The sequence below is a fragment of the Mandrillus leucophaeus genome, unplaced genomic scaffold, assembly GCF_000951045.1.
Source record: "Mandrillus leucophaeus isolate KB7577 unplaced genomic scaffold, Mleu.le_1.0 Scaffold24, whole genome shotgun sequence".
Lineage (NCBI taxonomy): Eukaryota > Metazoa > Chordata > Mammalia > Primates > Cercopithecidae > Mandrillus > Mandrillus leucophaeus.
In genome coordinates, this window is record NW_012102476.1 from 2,469,026 (window position 1) to 2,488,215 (window position 19,190).

Here is a 19,190-nt window from a genome sequence, read left to right on the forward strand (position 1 = left end):
AGCAAGTCCTTCACGCACACCAAAGACAGAAAGGGTGAATCCTGAGGTCTGTTAGAATAACCAACAGTTTATTAAAAGCTTGCCTGGGGCTCTGTGCCAGCCCCACAGCTGAGAGGGGCTCCCACGACTGCCCCTAGGCCCAGGAGCAGACCATTCCCCAAGGTCCTTCCCTTGTTTCCCCGCCCCAGCCCTGATCCCAATTAAAAAAAAAAAAAAAAAGGACAAGACGGCACAGGACGTCAGACAGTAACAGGGGAATGGGGAGACCCAGGCATCCTGACCCCAAGACCCCATCCTGATCCTTCTTGCCAGTAAGGTGGCCTCTCATTCTCCCCACCTCAGGCCCCAGATCTGCTCTGCCCCGTGGCAGGTCTGAGGGCCCCACTGTGAGGGTAGTATAGTTCTCTGAATATAGTATGTCTAGACCCACCCTTCCCCTCCCCCAGGGGACTAGATGAATATTTGACACGCACATCTCCCTCCTTTCCCAGGCGGCGGAGGGAGACCCTGGCACCATGGTGGGGAGGCGGGGCTCCCAGGCAGCCTTGAGGCACCTATCTCAAGCTAGCCCTGGGCCACTGGCCGGCCCCAAGAAGCTCATGAGATGAGGTGTGAGGGGAGCTGGAGCCAACATCCTGTCCTCTACCCTTGCGGGGGCCTCCAGCTCAGTGCCCTCCAGTGTCAGGCTCCACCCACCCCTGCCCTGCCCAGCTTATCTGCTCCTCCCCACTGCACTTCAGGAATAGAAGTGGGAAGAACCATTGAGGATGTGGGAAGCGACACTGGTGCTGCGACTCAGGGGCCCGGGCACCGCGGCAGCAGGGGGGCCCACGTTCTCACTGCCACTGCCCCCTGAGGCTGCCCGCCGCAGGGGCTGGGGGCTGTTTCTTAGCAGCAGCAGGGCTCCGCCACGGGGTGTCCCACTCTGTGTGGGGGGCCCCAGCCAGTTTGGGGGGCCTGGGGGAGCCAGCAGAGACGGCTGACGCCAGGCTGGAGGGGGCATGCCTGGTGGAGGAGGGCCGTGACTCCAGTGTGCCCCGGAACGGGGAACGGGACGGGAGGGCCAGGCTGGGGCAGGGGGTGGAGCAGGATAGCCCTGGGCAGCAGCCTCGGCTGGGATGCCCCCCAGAGCCATGCTGGAGAAGCCCAGCCTCATGCTTTCCGCATCAAAGGCCTCGATCTCACGGGCCTGCCGCTCAAGCAGACTCCGGATTCGCTCAGAGCGCCCTGTCTGCAGGGCCAGCAGCTCCTCTTCCACCTGGGGCATCCGGAACAGAGGTTAGAGTCAGGGGTGGGAGCCTATTCTCCCTCCCCAGTCCTGGAGGCTGGGCCCCTTACCCGCTGCTCCAGCAGTGCCCGCCGCAGCGCGACCCTCTGCTCCAGCTCCCGCAGTTCCCTCTCATGCTGGCTCTCTGTGCGGATCTTGATCTTGCTCTGGTAAGCATTAAGCAGCTCCAGCTCCTGTTGAAGCTGCTGCCGAAGGGCCTGGAACTCTGCCTCCTGGGTCTCATCAAGTCGTAGCTGGGGAAGATGAACAACCAGTTGTAGGAATCTCCTCCCCCACCCCCACTATCCTCCCCTGCCCCAGGTAGGGCTGGGCCCTAAGGTTTCAAGAAGCAGCGGTCTCAACATCTATCAGAATGGAAGATGGTCATACCCTGTGGCACAGCAATTACACTGCAGAATCTATCCCCCACGTATACTTGCACATGTGCTCGAGGTGTTCACGGAAGCGTTGTGATAGCAAAATACTGGAAACAACCTAAATGTCCACCAATAAGGGATGGGTTAAATAAATTATGGTGCAGCCATATTGTGGAAAATTCTATGCTGTAAAAAAAATGAGACAGGAGTACTGACAGGGGAAGATGTCCAAGAAGTATTAAGTGGAAAAAGGAAGTTAGAGAATAGTAAATGTAAAGTATGATTCCATCTGTGTTTAAAATTCATATATTTTTTCAAAATGTGCACTGAAAAAATACAAAATACAGTTAATTATTAACAAGTTGCCTGGGAGAGGTGGGACTGGGTGAGAGAACGGCCTTGGGTGGGGCGTTTCCACTCTCTACCCTCTCTGCACATTTTAAGTGGCCCATTCCAGTGTTAGGTGTAATCATTTTTTTAGAACAGCAACTTTCAAAATTCTCCAGAAGTCTGAGTAAATGGGCTTGAGGGCCACACTCACTTTAATCTGCACCCTGTTTATCCATTAAACTAACTCAGGGCCAGGAAAAAATAATAGCCACTCTTTTCCTTGGTGGTTCTTGGGAATACGCACATGGCTTTGTCAAGACCTTAAGAAAATACTAAGAGAAAGAATAAAATCACTGAGGAGAATATGAAATAAATCATTGTGGAGAACACGAACAGAGGGAGAGTATGTGAGTTTCCCAAGTACAAAAGCCCTAGCTCTGTGCATGCCCTGCACCGTCCAATTCTCTAAAGCGAAGTACAGAGCCCGGCCTCTAGCGCACTCCCTCCCTGGACCCCAGGCCTCACCGCCTGTGAGCTGAGCATCTCTGAGATGGACTGGTCATACTGCTCGGCCAAGATCGCCAGCTTGCGGGTCTGCTCTTCCTTGAGCCGCTTAAGGAGGCTCTTGTGCTGAGCTTTGGGCGTGGTCTCCAGCAAGTGTGCTCGCAGAGCCTTGTACTGCCGAGTCTGGATCTTACACGTCTCCTGGAACTGCTTCTTGATCTGCAGCTCCTTAGACTATGCAGTGGACGGATCAAGGGGAGATGGGGGCAGCGGGGAAGAGGAGGAGGAAAAGGAGGAGGAGGAGGAACAACCAGGGAAAATGGGGAGAAGAGAGAGAAGAGGAGAGGAGACAGAAGCAGAGACAGGGAGAGGGAGAGAAACAGAAAACATGTTAGACAGAGGGGGTGGGGGGAGCTGTATACAGACAGACATGGAGAGGTGGGATCATGTTGAGAGAGATCAGGAAGGTCTCGATGGGCAAGAGATGCAGAGAAGACAAGAGGTTCCAAAGCACGTGCACGGAGTTGGGTGGGTGGGATACCCACGAGAAAACATCGGAGTTACTGGACAAGGAACTGAGGATCTTGGAAGCTCTGACCAGGCAAAGAGGGAGAGACTGTGACCTAGAGATAGAAGCACGTGAGCAAATATGAGAACGTGCACAAGAACAAGCGAGAAGAACCAGTCACACAAAACACCCGTGAAGAAAAAGCAACACAACTAAGGACAGACACAGGAAGTCCCAGGTCCAGCAGCTCAGGGAGGAAGGCAGGGAAGGAGGAGAAGCATCGAGCTGAGAAATGGGTAAGAAGGGGCTGCCCCATTTTGGGCCACAGAGGAGAAAGGGGCAAAGGAGGTGGCCAGAAAGGGCCTGACAAGTTCAACCGGCCAGCAGCTGCCACCCTGACCAGATCCACATTCCAGCCCGGCCCCTCACACACTCAGCTCCCACTCCAGGCCCACACCCAATCCTGCTGCCACAGCCCTCATACTCCGCCTGGTTGCCCCCAGTTCAGCACCCCCTACTGTGGAGGGTCTGCAGCCCCGTCCCCCAACCCACTAGGGTAATGCCTCATGCAGGAGAGCAATTTGGCCCCCTGTAGCCAGGTACCATGGAGGGAATGGGTTGGGAGAAAATGCAGGGCATGAGGAGACCAAGGGCCTGGAAACTAAGACCTATGGAAGGAACCCGCAAACAGGGGCTCTGAGGGACCAACAAGTTCGGTGAAGTTCTACAGGGGCCCAGACCCCAGAGCCGGTGGTGGTCATGGTGCAATGAAGCTATGAAGGCAGAGAGCATGAGGCTGAGTAGTGAGAGGGGCTGAGATAACGGAGATGGGGTGAAGAGGTCATGGAGCCGGGCCGAGGGTCAGCCTGGGGGCATACCGGGGAGGCTAGGCGGCAGGACAAAGCAGACAGAGGCAGCCTGGGCCAAAGGCACAGTTCCGCTCAGATATTTTATTTGTGTTTGTCTTTTTCTTTTTTTGGTGGGGGGAAGGGGACAGGTTGGAAGGGAGACAGAAAAACAAAATCAAAGAGGAGAAAAAAAAACATGACTCTTCCCACCCTCCACCACCCCTGGCCCCAGGTCTGAGTCAATGAAGGTGAGGATGAGCACACACAGCCAGGGAACAGCAATAACTTAGGGGAGGAGCGCCAGGAGAACACAGAGTGACTGCTGGACTCCACGGCCGAGGAGACTGCCTGTCTATAGGTCTGAAGGGCTGGGCCTGGGGTGAGTGAGCAAACTGAGGAAGGTGGGTGAAAAGAAAGGACTAAGGACTGGAGAAACTTCACTGAGTCGTGGGAGATAAAGTGCTCAATGCTCTAGATTTGGGCTGGAAGGATTGTAGTCAGCTACCTCCAGGGAGGCAGGGCCCGGGACTGGCGGGTGCGGGATCTCCGCCCGGCTAGAGTCCCTGGCAGTGGCTGGTGGGAGGCAGGGGGCCCTAGCTGGCGCTGGCTGCGTGGTAGTAGCCGGGGGATTCGGGTGGGCCGTTCACCCCGAAGCAGGCCCCAGCTGGCCAGTGTGTGGATGGCCCATGGGGGCAAGTGGGATGCTAAACCCCGGCTGGCCCGTGCCAGACGCCAGTTCCAGCCCTTGCACAGGGCCCAGACCTTTGCCAACAAGGCTAATGGGTGTTGGGTGGTGCGGGGATTACGCCGCCGGGGCCCAGGGATGGGCAGGCGGCTGCGGAAGCCATCCTTGTTGGTTTTGGGGTAGAGTGCAAACAGACCCCGGTCCCCCACAGCCCCACAGCCCTGCAGGGCCCGGAAGGCCATGGGTGACAGGCGCAATAGAACCCGCAACCAGAGTCGAGATATGCCCCGGCGCACCCGGGGGCCCTGCTGCCGCGCCCATCTGCCCCCCGCTGCCATAGCCACCAGAGGTAGAGCCAGGCCTGGCCAAGCTAGGAGCCAGGCAGCTCCAAGGCCCAGGGGAACACCCATGAGGCCTCGGCACCAGCTCAGGCCCAGGACGGCCCCCAGTGCGGTACCCTGGGCCAGGAGTAGGAAAAGACTGGAGGGCAGGTGCAGGGCTGTACAAAGGAGCAGGTAGGAGGCCCCCAGCCCCACCAGCCCCACCTCAAGGGCCAGCAGCGCTGCCTGCAGGCCACCCCCACCCTGGGCTGCCAGCAATGGAAGCAGCAGCAGCAGCAGGAGGGGCAGGAGGCCAGAGGAGGACCCCACTGCAAAGGAGAGGCCAGCCAGGAGGCCATGGGACAGGAGTCCGGGGAGCTGACTGGCAGGGCCGGGCCTCAGGTGTGTTGGAGGGGGTTCAGGAGGGATGTCAGGGGAAGGACAACCATCTCCAGGATCCCTAGGGGTCCCAATCGGAGCCCCCTGTTCCTCTTCTTCCTCCTCCTCGGGGACTGGAGTCAGTGCTGGGCCCTGGACCCAGCCAAGCTCAAACTCCTCATCCAGAAGATTCCCATCCTCCTTCCCCCACAAGCTCCACGTCCCAGCCTCCTCCTGGCCAACAATGCTCCTCTCCTGGGGTACAAGGAAGGGCACCCGAAGCTCCTCTATCTCCTCCTCAGGCAGACCCCAAACTTCCTCATCAACCAGGCTCCCATGTTTTTGTGGACTGGGACTAGAGGCTCCTGATTCTTCCCCCAGAATCCTCTGCTGCTTGGGCTCCAAAGTGGCCCCTTCCTTTCCCAGAATCCTTCTCTCTCCAACTGCTTCCTCCTCCTTGCCCAGCATTCTTTGGTACAGGACTGCCTCCTGGCCAGGTGAGCAGGGCTGCTCTTCTATAGGGGTGCCTGTGCTAGGTGGGTCCAGAGCCCCAGGAATGGGAAGTGGGAGGCCCGGGGGGCGCTGGCCTGCACGTACTTTGAGGCTCTTGGGCTGCTGGCGAACCTGGGCCGCGTGCTTCTGCCGCAACTCTTGCTCACGCCGCTTGTTGTACTCCAGCTGGTTGCCCAGCTCCGTCTGGTGCTGCAGGCGGGTGAGCTCAGCCCGCGTGCGCTGCACAGCCTGGAGCTGCCGCAGCTCCAGCTCCCGCGTGGCCTCGTGCTGCCGAAGCAGCAGTGCACACTCCAAGTCTTTCTGGGTCTGCTTCTTGTTCAGGTCCTGAGGCAGAAGAAATGCAGGGCCCGAGGCCTGGTCAGTATCAACAAAGTGAGGGGCCAGGGCTCCTTGGCAGAGGGAGCTGGGGATGGCAGGAGATGAAGGTGTAGGGGAGGCAAGCTCCTGCCTGTCTTGGGAACAGAGAGGCCTAAGGAAATTCTGGCAGGATCTGTTGGGGATGAGAAGTAAAAGGGGCACTGAAGTAAAGATGAACTGTAACACTCAAGGGCCAAGGGGAAAGAAGACAAGAATGAGGCCAATGGAAAAGGGTGGGTCCCTGGGATCCATGAGTGAGTGGGAGGAGAAAGGAGACTGGGATGCCTACCTCCCGCAGCAGGTCCTGGTCCAGGCTGTGCCGAGCCAGCAACATCTTGCGCTTGTACTGGCGACACTGCAGCTCAAAGTACTGGCGCTGCCGCCGCAGCAGCCCTGCCTCCTCCTCCGCCTGGCACTGCTGGAGCTGCTCCTTCTGCCGCAGCAGCCACTCGGCCTTCTCCCGCTTGGGAGTGCTGGGGTTCTCTTGGAGCTCCTGGGCGAGGGCAGAGGGGAGCAGGGTCAGGGCCCACCTGGCCTGCCATTGGTCCCACCCCCGAGCAGCCCTAGCTCACCTCCTTCAGCTGTTCCTTGCGAAGTTTGTAGGTCCGCTTCTGCGCCTCCAGCAGAGCAGCCAGCTCCTTCTTCTGTTGACCAAGGATGTGCTGCTGGAACTTCCGCTCCTCGGCCTGGGCAGCTCGTGCCTCCTTCTCACCGATGGCCTGGTGCCGCCGGGCCAGCTTTTCTGCCTCTGCCCCAAAGCCAGCCCGCTGCGCCTCAAGCTCCCGCTGCAGCCGTGCACTGTGCTCCTCCCGTTCACCCCTCAGACGCGACTCCAGGGCCAGCAGCTGCTTCTGGTGCTGTCGTCGCATCCGCTTATAACCACTCAGCTGCTCCCGCAGTGCAGAGTCCTGCTCATGCTCCTGGATCTGACGGCTAACCTGGGGCAGGAGAGAGGGTGAGAGCTGGGGCTCAGCCTGGCCCCTAGTTAATTAACACAAAGGGTCTTCCATGGGGAAGAACATGGGTTTTCAACTCATAAGTTTCATTCTCATTTAGCACTTTCCTCACACACAGCCTCTCTAGCCTGTTTTCTCAACTGGATAATGGTAGTATTATCTACTTCACAAGTTGGTGTGACTGAATGATAAAAGGTGGCAAGCACAGGGCCTGGCACAAAAGTAGGAACAATCCATACTAATTTGAAACAGTGAGTCAGACAGACCTAGGATCAAATCCCAGCTTTGCCACTGACCAATCATGTGATCTCAAGTAAGTTAACTTCTCAAAGCATCAGTTCCCTCATCTGTTAAACGGGGAAATAATACCTCCTCATAGGGGCTGTGGGGTAAGTTCAGACTCTATCTAATAAGTGTTGGCTTCCTTCCCTTTTAGCAAACATGGTGGGCCTATCACTCCCCAGGTATTGAGCTGGGATCGGGGCCACAAGATGCTGGAATAACAAGAACACTGGGCTTGGACACCTTCATCCAAAGTCTGATCTCAGGTCTCAATCTCAATTGACTCTATGTGTGGCTCTTAAACTAGTCCTGGCAGCCAGCCCCTGGCAGTCAAGACCTCTCTGCACAGTACCGCAAAACACCATGGGGTCTGAAGAGTTGTTGGAACACAACCAGCCCCAAGCAGAGGCCATAAGAACATACTAGACTGAATCAGTGGCCTCTAAGGGGATTGCTGACACTCAAATGCAGCTGAGCAGGAATGTGATCTAAAGGCTTATTAAAAACATGGATGAAAAGCTATGGTTTTTTTTTGTTTTTTTTGTTTTTTTTTGAGACGGAGTCTCGCTCTGTCGCCCAGGCTGGAGTGCAGTGGCCGGATCTCAGCTCACTGCAAGCTCCGCCTCCCGGGTTTACGCCACTCTCCTGCCTCAGCCTCCCGAGTAGCTGGGACTACAGGCGCCTGCCACCTTGCCCGGCTAGTCTTTTTTTTTTTTTTGTATTTTTTAGTAGAGACGGGGTTTCACCATGTTAGCCAGGATGGTCTCGATCTCCTGACCTCAAGTGATCCGCCCATCTCGGCCTCCCAAAGTGCTGGGATTACAGGCTTGAGCCACCGCGCCCAGCCGAAAAGCTATGTTTTATGATAAGCCTAACCTGTGAACTTGAGAAAAAGATTGCCATGAGTTGATTTTAGGAGAGGACTAAGGGCCTGCTTATAGGAGTGGAGAGCCACCAAAGGCACTGGGGCAAGTGGCCCCTCTGAGCCACAGGTGCCTCATTTCTCCAATGGGATCCTACCCTCCCCCTCCCAGGGGAGCTGGGAGGGTTAACATAGGCCTGTGTGTAAGCCTGAGAGTTAACTGCTGGCATGAGACAGACACCTGAACACCATCCCTGCCCTCTGGGGCACAGAATCTGGCAAACCTATCATGATGCTGTTCAGGACCACCCAAGCATAGGACACCCCCGGCACAGGGCTCCACAGGCACAGGCTCCCCCCGCACTGGGCTCCCCCAGCACACAACTGTGAAGCACCTGACTTGCCAGAGGAGCCTGGGCAGGCAACCCAGGAGATGTCAGTTAGGTCAGGCCACGAAAATGGGGTAAGAGTTTGCCAAGCTAGAAACACCCAGACTGGGCCATGTGACCAAAACAGTCCACTGGGAAGAGGAGGGAAGCTGGAGGGTTAAGGGGAGCAGGCAGGAGCCAGCAACAGAAAACGAGGGTAGAATTCGGACTCGATGCCATGCCACAGGGAGGAAATCATTTCTAGACTTAAAAAGACTTAAAAAACAGACAGCAAGCAGGATGAGTGAGGATGGCTACACTCACCAGGGAGGCAGTTCGGATGGTGGCAAAGTGGTCCCGGTTTCGGCAGTAGGCCCGGCGGCGGGCGGAAGAGGTGGTGGAGGTGGGAGCTGGGGCTGCAGGCGGCTGGAGAGGGCTGGGGGTTATCTCTGGCTGGTAGGGGTCATCATACAGATTGTCAGAGCCCTAGAGGGAGACAGAAGGAACACCCAAGGCTCAGAGGCCTCTGGGTCCAAAGAGAGTGACCTGAGGAGAGCCACTCAGACTCAGAGGAGTGCTGTGCTCAGGGAGCGAGGGCGAGGACCCAGGCGGTTCTAGAGCAGGTGGCTCGGGCCCCCCAAGGGTGAGCTGTGTACCGGCAGCCGGTGAATAATGGAGCTGTGAGAGGTGACCGTGTGCTCCCCCTCCTGCATCATGGCCATCTCCCGGGCTTCGGGGCCTTCCTCCTCCTCCTCCTCTTCCTCCTCCTCCTCCTCCTCTTCCTCGTTGTCTGAGGCATCTGCTAGGCTGTTGACAGAGCTGCTCTGGCTGGAGGCGCTGATGGACATGCTGGGCACTGAGTGGCTACTCTCGAGACTGGTCAGAGTCCCGGCCCGGTGCATGTAGGGCTCAGCCTCCTGCAAATAGGGCATAGGCTGCTGGACAGGGAAGGGGAAGCCCTGGGGCATATGCATGGAGGTAGCATGGGGAGATGGTGGTGTGAGTAGGGCTGGGGAAGGGGCCAAGCAGCTGCAGGGGGTAGGCACACATGGGGCATAAAGAAGGGTGTCAGGGCAAGCTGGGTCACCTCTTCCTCTTCTGGGGCCTCAGCACCAGGGCCGTTGGGTGCCTCTTGGAATAGGATCTTCTTCATCTTGCGGTACTGCAGGTTGTCCAGCTCCCGCACGGCATCCTTGGTCCTCTGGATCAGGTCCATAATGACTGTGGGTGGCCGCTCCCGGAGCACAAAGCGGTGCTGGGGGAAGAGGACACTGAGGCCTGCTGCCAACTCCCCTTCCCCCTACAACCCACAGCCCTTGGCATTCCCTCCAGCCTGAGGCACTCTTCTGGGGCCCACGCCCACCATGGGTTGATGCTGGCCTTGTCCCAAGCCCTTCTCCCACAATAATTTTCTGTACCACCCAGTACCTACTCCCCAGACTCTTCTTCCTCTAAGCATGGCTGACAGGTAGGAACAGTCAGGAGATCTGGATTCTTGTCCAGCTCCTCTACTAAAGGGCTATGTGACCTTGGACATGTCATGAGGCCCCTCTGGGCTTCATACAGTATCCTACAATTATAAAACAAGTAGATCCAACTACATAATCTGAAGTTTCCAACTAAGGCTCCTCAGGTCCCTATGGATCTGTGAAGGGAATGGGGCCCCTCTATTTTTGATAATTCAAAAAACACCTAAGGGAAATCATACATTTACCCATGATAAGGCTACACAGGCTTTTGGCTTGCATTACATCAGATCAGTGGGGCAACCCTGGTTATCGCACGCTGACCAGAAGCTCTGGCTGGCAATTATATAAATCTTTGATTAATAAAAGATGGGAAAACAGATTATTACTTAATAAATTAAGGCAGTCTGGTAGACAAAATCTCGTAAAACACAGAGTCCACTGGGCAATGAGGATGGGGTGGGAATTCATCAACAAAGCTCTTGGTGGAGGAGGAACTAGGAACCACTAATTTCCCTAGGGGTTCTTGTGGCTTTAACAAGCTACAGTTCCAAGAGAATGCTAGGCCAGCAGGCCCTCACCTTCAGGAGGACCTCTGAGGTTGGTCTGTCTTGAGGGATTTTCTGAAGACAAGAGTCGACAAAATTCCGGAAGTACTCAGACCTGAAAGTCACAGGGGGTGGGAGAGTGGTGGGGAAGGCATGAGCCAGGCATCTGTACCCCATGGCCTAACCCCTGGGCCCAGATTCGGAATCTCAGTCCTCACCAGTGTCCTGACTGGAGCACGGGGGATTCGTTCTGTGCAATGTGGTATAAGGCACTCATCGCATTCATGTTAAACAGCGGTGGTTTCCGTTCCGCTACAGAAAAGGGTGAAAGGGAAGAAGGTGAGAGGTGGCAGGGGGTAGAGGACAATGGAATGAAACTGAGACGACTTGGGTTCAAACCCCAGTTCCTTGATTTCCTTGCCACATGACCTTGAAAAGTTCCCATCATCCCGTTGCATGTCAATTAATTCCTTCCTCTGTAAAATACAACACCCATCCTCTCCACTGCACACAGGTGGAATAGGGGTCAAAGAAAATAACATCCACCAAAGCAGTAATGAAGGCAGAAGGACAGCCATTCAGTTATCACCCCAACTAATACTTCTTAGGTGCCAAAGTGAGCAGATAACTTGATGATTGCTATGGGGAAGATAAAAACAAGAATTAGGCCCTGCCCTCAAGGAACTTTCAGTCTAAAAAAGAAGATTAAATAGGACTGAAAAAATAACATCAAAGTATTAACTGGTATAAGAGGGAAACAGGGAAGTGGCTGGGAAGTTGAGAGTATGCAGTGGGCCTTCAAGCTAGTGTATCTTCAGGGAATTCAGAGAAGGGCTTTGTAAAAAGCCAAGATTAGAAAGGAAAGTGCAAGCTACGAGTCCCTAACAGTCCCTTGTAGCCCAGACAAATGTCATGTTGTTTTGGCCTAAACGGTGATTTTTAAAATTAATTGCCAATAGTAACAATCAAATAATAATATAAATTTCCAGTTTCTCCTTAAGAATTAGATCTGTTGAAATGGCGTCTACATTACTGCATAACAATGGTCTGAAGATAACATTAGCTGCCCTTTCTATGGAAACAGCAATCTCCAGTTTGCCACAGCCTCTTCCACATTGCTTCCCTGATATTGACTTAGTATGAGTTGACATTTATAATCAGACTTGATTTTCTTTTCAATAGTAGAGTAATATTTCTTAGTGTTCACATCTCTTCCAAAAACTAGAAATAAAATGGACAGATCTAGTTTTTTCTTATACTTGGGTCTGTTTCTTACATTTTTCATCAACTATCTGGGCCTGGCATCAAATGGTAAATGGAGACTGTAAAGATGGAGGAAAAGGGCTTGTCCAAATCTCTGACTTCGGGCAGAGGACCCAACACGAACCAAGGCAAGGAAGTGGAAAAGTTCATGACACACTCAGAGCGTGGAGCCCATGAAGGAGAAGGCCAGCCTTTAGGAAACAAAGCCTCTAGGTTGGTGTGAGGAAGGATGGGGATGGTTTCAGTCTTGAAGGCAACAGGGGGCCAATCATGGCTCCAAACAGGGAGTGAAATGACAGCACTGAGCTTATGTAGACCTCTCCGGCATTAGTACTTAAGACACATTGGAAGGGAGAAGAGACTGGAGAGATCATTGCAGGAGGTTGTTGATAAGAGAAACTAACAGCAACTCTTTCTTAGGCAACTATTTTGTGCCTGACATTATGTTGAAAGCTTTATAAAGGTTACCTACCCCATTAAAGAATTGTTTCAATAGTGCTGGCTGACAGAGATGAGAACCTTGGCATGGCCTCAAGGCCTTAGGAACTCACTTGGGCCTAACTCTCTGGCCTTATCCCTCTGGCTTTATTCTCTGCATTACATGCTAGGTTCCAAATAACTGAAGCTAGTCCCAGTTCCCTAGGCCTGCTATTACCTCTAGGCCTCTCACATGCTGTTCTCTCTGCCTGGAAAGCTCTCCCTACATTCTGCAAACAGCTATTATTTATCTTGTGGATTGGCTTCAACATTCTGCTACAAGGGCTTCAACATTCTTCTTCAGCCCTTAAACTAGGTCAAGTCCCTTGTTTTACATTTGAACCGCTCCTGTAACTTCTCCACACAGCATTCATCACATTGAAAGAAAACATGCCTGCCTGGTTTCCCTAAATCAAATGTAAGTTCCATGAGGGCAGGATACTCATTCACTGCTATTCCTCCAGAATCACAGTCCACGGCACCACACATGATGGGCACTAAGAAAAGATTTAGAACCAGGATAGTAGACAGGAAGAGATGAATGCTACAAAATCTCTAGGCCTAAGAGCTGGCAGAATTTGCCAGCTGCCTGTATTGGGGCTCCAGGGTAGGGTCACAATGGACAGGAACTTGGAGGCCTGGGATCCTATCCCTAGGAGAATGGGGTAGTCTGGGAAGCAACAGAAGAGAATGGAAAAGAAGATGAGGGAACAGAGAGGATGTTCTTACCCAGCTCGATGCAGGTTATCCCCAAGGACCAGACATCCACTTTGCCATCGTACTGCCCCTCATCCATGGCCAGGATCACCTCGGGTGCCATCCTGGGAGAATGGTCAGGAAAGAGAGGAAAATCACCCGCCGAGACCATGACACTTGTACTCCCAACATCCTGGGAGCTCTCTCCACTCACCACCACTCACTCACTCACCAGTATGGGGTGCCCACGAAGGAGTTGGCAGGTGCCATGATGGACGCAGAACCAAAGTCCCCCAGCTTCACTAACCCTGGCTCTGACAGCAGGATGTTTCCAGCCTTCACATCCCTGCCAGAGGCAAAGTACAGGGATGAGACATGTGTTTCAGGAAAGCCAGGCAGGGGAAGCCCAGTTAAGTGACAGGTGGTGCAGATAGCACTCCCCTCCCAGGCATTGCCGGTGCTGCTTGTACCTATGGATCATGTTGTGGGAGTGCAGATATGCCAGGCCCTGAAGCGCCCCGTGGGTCACGGCTGCGATCTCTACCTCCTGAAGGGGTTTCTTGTGCACTGGAGAGTGAGGAAGAACATCAACCCGAGGGAGCGCAAGGGTGGGACTGGAATAAGTTCCCCTTAAGCCTTCCCTATGACTCCCCTGCTCTTCTCCCTTCTCCACTTATTGGCCCATGAGTCACTTACCTTCTAGAAGGTCAGAAGCTGAGCCCAGGCAATACTCCATCACCAGCTAAGGAAGAGACAAGGGTCAGAGATCAGAGTCTCCTGGGCAGGGACTCAAAACAGAGCTTCCTTGAGTGTCCTGCACTCAAGCTATGTCCCCGGGGTGATAACAGGGAGGAAGGGCAACTGGAGACAATGAGGGGGTGGTGGGAGAGTTTCGGAGTCCGGGCCCAAGACATTCACCAGTGCCCATCTGAATCCCTTCAAACTCCCATTCAATCTCCGCCTCCTCCAACCCACAGTGACCTGTCCCACCTGCTAACAGCCTATGTCACTCTGAGCCAGGCTTCTGCTCAGTGGGTAAGTCTGAGGACTAAAGCAGTCAAGAGACTTCCTCCTTTCCAAGATCCCACAACAGCACCATGAACAGGGCCCACCTAAGACACTGGACCAGGATAAGGATGGGCGTGAATAGGGTTAAAGATCAGGCCAGAGTCTGGCACCAGCTCACCCAAGCCGTGTGCTCCCTCAGGTAACAGCCCCGGTACTGAATGGTGTTGGGATGCCGAAGCTTCTGTAAAAACCGCACCTCCTTGATGATGTCTTGCCATTTCTAGGGGGTCAGGGTAGGCAGAGGTTACCAGCCTGCACCTTGAGACAGGGGTCCCCTGTCCCCAGCCTGGCTGTATTGCACCTGGCCTACCTCATTGGACTGCTTCCCACTGTAGGACATTTTCTTGATGGCCACCACCTCACTATTCCGGACATCCCGGGCCTAGAGGACCAGACCAGAAGGTGTTGAAGGCCCCAGTGAGAGCCAGGCATGGGAAGACTTGCTGGCCCAGCAGGAGAAGGCAGGAAAGACCAGTGTGATGGAGTAGTGTGCAAGGGCTGTTGGGAAGTCCACAGGGGTAGGAAGAGTCCCCAATCCCTATTACACCGTCCCAGGACCCAACTCACAAAGTATACGGCTCCAAAGCTGCCATGGCCAATTTCCCGGAGGTCAGAGAAGAGCTTTTCTGGGTCATCTTTGAAGAAGAGCTCAGCCACATCTGGGTCCTTCAGGCTCCCGGCCCGGCCCCCAGCTGGCATGGTGGCCCCTGGGGGCCCTGAGAGTGGGGCCTGGCCTGGGGAATGGAAATGGGACCCTTAGAGCAAGGACTGAGCCTTCAGGGAGAGGAAGGGACCCATCAAGTTTCTGCCATCTCCTCCCCTCATTCCCTGATGAGGGGGAGGCACTGCTGAGGAAGGGGAGGGGGAGATTAGGAACGACATCAAAGCTCCAAAAAATGAAGTTGCCCTGGCAACCAGATCACGCGGGCTGGGTCCCTGGAGTCCCTAAAACTGCTAGGAAGATTCTGGGAAGCTAAGCATCCTCACCACCCCCTTCAGCACTCAACAAGTTCTCATTTCCCTATAGCCCCTGTATCTGCCCTCAAGGATAAAACATTCTGCCTCCCAGGCAGCACTCCAGAGCCCCAAGTGTCCTGTCCCATAAGTCCCATACCCCAACTGTTTCCAGGCACCTTTCTGTTCCCCTTGGCGCTGAGGCCCCCCCCTCCCTCAACCTCTCACACCCTGGAAGAGAACAGGAAATGGCCAGGCCGGAGGCGGTGGAAATCCGTCCATTGTTAGAAGTGGGTACAGGCCCCTCTGGGCCCGCAGAGTCACTCTCAAAAAGGGCAGGGGGAGATCTAGAATGGGAAGAATAGGGATATAAATGGCATCTGGCTGTGAGGGCCTCTCTGTGGTCTGGGCCACCTTACTTGTCCTGTCCAATTGCATAAGCATCACACAGAGGTACAAGACATTTGCAGGGTACAAATAACATTTATTGAGCACCTTACATGCATTATCTCTTATTCAGTCCTCACCACAACCTTATGAAGCAAGTATTATGATTTCCCCTATATTACAGATAAAGAAACAGGCACAGCAAGGTTAAGTGCCTTGTCCAAAGCTGGTCCTCCATCATTATGATTTCAGAGCCCTTCAAAACAGACAGGGCAGAATCATGATCACCATTTCCTAGGTGAGATCACTGAGGCACAAAGAAAAAGGACTTCTCCAAGGTCAGAAAACAGAACCTTCTGCTCCCTGGTTAGGCCTGCCCATTACTCTCTCAGTTGTCACTCCAAGTTCAGCTCCCCTCTTGCAGGAAGCCTGTCCTGACCACTCCAGCCATTGGGAAGAGTGCCTAGGGCACCCAGCCAAACACCCAGAGAAAGTTCCTGCAGGATACCAGAACCAAAATCCTCAAGGAGATTCCAAACAGGCTCCATCCAGCCTAAGCATTTGTCAGAATTTGGGCACAAAGGGGCCTTCAGCAGAGCTGGACTCCTGGGGCAGAGTTCTAGCTACTTAAAAGCACCTAACAATTTTAGCATGTAATTTATTCTGTCATGCATTGTTTCCTGTTGTGTCGTTAATTTTGTCTCCTCAGTCCAACTGGAAGCTGGAGGGCAAGGAGGGAGCCTGACTCTCCAGTGGGCCCCCAGGGTGCAGAGGGCTCAGAATAGCCTGGGAGACTGATTGATTGCTCTCTGCTCAGCCCTCAGCAGCTCCCAGGTTGCTCAAAGTAAGGCCCTTTTCTCTCTTCTGCCAGCAATAGTGCCAAGCACCCCTCACCAGCACCACACACCCACACACAAAGGCAGGTGCTCTCAACTTGCCAAAGGAATCTTCCTGACCTCTTTACCAATACAGGGCCCCAGAATGCTAACCTAGGACCCAAGGCCACATGGAAGGGGTGCCACCCACTAGCAAAACATCGTGCAGGTCCCCTTCCCCATAATAACAACAAACACTTGAACAATAACAAAGGTCAGTGCTAAATCATAACCACCTTCCAAAATGGACAACGTTACCTCCACTCTACAGATGAGGAAACCCATATCTATCTGTTCCTAAGCTATGCTACCAGTACATCCCATCTGCAATGTACAGCAACAGGGCTTTGAATAAGTTCCTTCTAGTTCTTGGTCTTCTCTTCAGTGAAATGGATTACAGCATGGAGCTGTTGTAAGATTTTAATGAGATCTCATACTTAGGAACACCATGCAGACACTCAGCATATGGATTTTTCCTTTCCTGCCTCCAAGGTCTCCACAAAGCTTTAATCCTTTGGGGGATCATTCTACCCCAACAGCTTGGCTTGAACAGTTAAAAGATGCCAGTAGTGCTACCATTTGTCAGAAGCCAGCCCTCTCAGGAATCCAGGCCAAACCCTGGGATCAGGGTAAAGATGAAGGTCACAGTGGATGAAAAGTCCATGAGGCAGTGGCAAAAACCTGAGTCTCCCATCAGGAAAAGCTTCTGAGTAGAGCCCTCCTGGAAAGGAAGCTCATCTCACCCCCATTCTTAAACCCCATCCCAGCCTGGTCTCCTGGGGACCCCTGGCCGAGCCCAAACTCAGAGGAAAAGAGATGGCAAGAGACAGGCATGCATCAGGGAAAGATGTGATTGAGGACTTGAGTTCAAATTCTGGTTTTGCCACTGTGTGACCTTGGGCAACCTCTCTGGGCCTCAACGTTCTCAACTGTAAAATGGGAAGATGCCAATAAAAGAGGCCGCCACACGGTGAATGCGGGGATGTCACATGAGAGAATGGCTGTCAAAGCACTTTGTAAAAGACAGATCGTTTGACAAATAGATGGGATTATTGATACCATCAGAGCAAGAGATTGGAAGGGAACTGCAGCTGGGGGAAAACATTGCCAGGCACCTCCAAGCACACACACACACACATATATACACACACTTCCTTGCAAGGACAAGAAATCCAACCAGACCAGGCCTGAAAAGCAGATAAGCAGACCCACCAGGGGAATCAGAGGCATGGGATTCAACACCGCAGAATAGGCAGGAGAAAGGGGCATATCAGGGAGGAGAGGCGGCTGTGAGGGGCAAAGTGAAGGCGAGAAGATTGAAGTGTAAATCCATCTGATTAGCTGAAGCGCCCTAGGGTGTGAACCCCGGTGACATCAGAGACCCTGTCACCTGAGGTCCCCCACCAACCAGACACAATGAAGGGAAGAGGAAGGGGAAGGGGGTGGCAACAGAAGGCAAGGCTAGCCAGAGGCTGACCACTGGCTGAGCTGGGCTTCCCCATCCTGAGGAGAGGGCCTACCCAAGTCCAGCTTCTCAGAAAGGCGCACCCTTTCTTCTGAGCTAGACACAGGGACCCGCGCCCCTGCACCCCGTGTCTCACCTGGTAGGGGTCACTATGGTGCCCCAGCGCCTCCGCTTCCGCCTGGGGTCCTCCAGCGGCTCTGCCAAGTAGGGAGAGGGGCAAGGAGACCTTTCCCCTTGCCACCTCTTCCTCGGCTTTCGCCCTTCCTGAGGGGCGGGCCCGGGAAGCCTCCCCTGGAGGGGAGGGGGTGACAACCTAATCTGACCTCGCGGTCCAGTCCTCCCCCTCCTCGAGGGCGACAGCTGCCGAATTCCGGATTTCTGATTGCGGGGTCTGAACCCCGAATATTTGAACGGGATGGAGACTGAATCCGATATTTGAACGCCTGGGGAATGAACCCCGGATACTGGTGCACGCAGGGGCCTGAACCCGATATTTGAAATTCTATGAAACAGAGACCCAGGTTTAGAGAGATTGGGACCCGAGTCCCGGATATCTGGACTATGAGAACTGATATCCGGGTATCTGAGAAGCGAGGGGCAAAGCCTGGAAATTTGGGACCCAGGAGCCTGAGCCCTAGGTCTTCGGCCACCGACTGGGGGCCCACCCCGAGGACGTCCGGCCGCACGGCCCCTCTCACGCCGGGGTCCGAGGGTGACAGCCCCCACTCCCGCCCCGGCCTCCTCTCTCTCCCTTCTCTCTTCCGAGAATAGCTGAAAGATTATAGCTAAGGCGCTGCTGACGGTCCCCGCGCCCTCTCTGCCTCTCCTCTTCTCCGTCTCAGCCTCTCTCCGCACCACAGCCCAGGTCTCGTCCCGGTCTCCCTCTCCCTCTTCCTCCCAATTCCAAGATGGAGACCGGGCGGGAGCGCGCAGGCGCGGTAGGGACGCCGGGCCAAAGGGGGCGGGGCAGCGAAGGACTCAGCCCCGCCCTCTCCTCTCACTGCCGCGGCCTGGGAGACCAGCAGCCGCCGAGCCCCAGTGCGCGCGCGCCCCGCCACGCGGACCCCGGGCCGGAGGAGGCGGGGAGAAGGGCTAGGCTTGCAAGGGGAGGAGCCCGGCACTCTGTCCCACGACTGGCGGTGGACAGAGCTGCAGCGCATGCGTTCGCCCCGCCTTTGCTCTCAGCCCGAGGTTGTTGCTAGGGGAAGCTTTGAGGGGGCGCGGGTGGACAGACAGCAGCGGCGATCTGCGCCTGCGCGCAGGGTGGAAGTTGGGAGGGGCAAGGGAAGATGCTGCTGGGCGCGGAAAAAGCGGGAAAATAGACTGCTCCGAGGTTAGCAACCATCTAGCCTGGACGAGGGCCCCCAAGTGCGAGGAATCTTTGCACCTTGATGCTGGGAAAATTCAATAGGTCAAATCTCTTACGGAAATTGAGG

The 19,190-nt window shown here is 54.6% G+C and overlaps 1 protein-coding gene across 3 annotated transcripts; it reads right to left on the reverse strand.

Moving 5' to 3' along the window:
- Positions 1-47: 47 nt before the first annotated feature.
- TAOK2 (TAO kinase 2) lies at positions 48-18,889 on the reverse strand. 3 transcript variants are annotated; one of them, XM_011982418.1, is made up of 19 exons: positions 17,891-18,889; positions 14,641-14,807; positions 14,384-14,455; positions 14,192-14,293; positions 13,702-13,747; positions 13,476-13,572; positions 13,238-13,351; positions 13,039-13,130; positions 10,788-10,881; positions 10,603-10,684; positions 9,643-9,810; positions 9,212-9,472; positions 8,880-9,041; positions 6,660-7,025; positions 6,377-6,580; positions 5,815-6,054; positions 2,500-2,712; positions 1,339-1,521; positions 48-1,258 (listed from the first exon to the last, which is right to left on the reverse strand). In XM_011982418.1, exons 2-19 carry the CDS (start codon positions 14,770-14,772, stop codon positions 737-739), a joined length of 3,150 nt encoding a protein of 1,049 aa, XP_011837808.1. In that variant the 5' UTR covers positions 14,773-14,807; positions 17,891-18,889; the 3' UTR covers positions 48-736. The 3 variants fall into 3 exon arrangements, with proteins under 3 accessions (XP_011837808.1, XP_011837806.1, XP_011837807.1); XM_011982417.1 differs by lacking the exons at positions 48-1,258; positions 1,339-1,521; positions 2,500-2,712 and adding an exon at positions 3,911-5,472; XM_011982416.1 differs by lacking the exons at positions 48-1,258; positions 1,339-1,521; positions 2,500-2,712 and having other exon boundaries at positions 3,910-6,054.
- Positions 18,890-19,190: the final 301 nt, after the last annotated feature.

What these genes read in the sequence shown, in the direction of transcription:
- TAOK2 (XM_011982416.1), bottom strand. Translation starts at nt 14,772, where the DNA reads ATGCCAGCTGGGGGCCGGGCCGGGAGCCTGAAGGACCCAGATGTGGCT. An exon ending in AGGCCCCAGAAGAGGAAGAG is followed by an intron (nt 9,473 to 9,642) that starts GTGACCCAGCTT and finishes CCCTATTTGCAG; the next exon opens with GAGGCTGAGCCCTACATGCA. An exon ending in CCATTATTCACCGGCTGCCG is followed by an intron (nt 9,042 to 9,211) that starts GTACACAGCTCA and finishes GTCTCCCTCTAG; the next exon opens with GGCTCTGACAATCTGTATGA.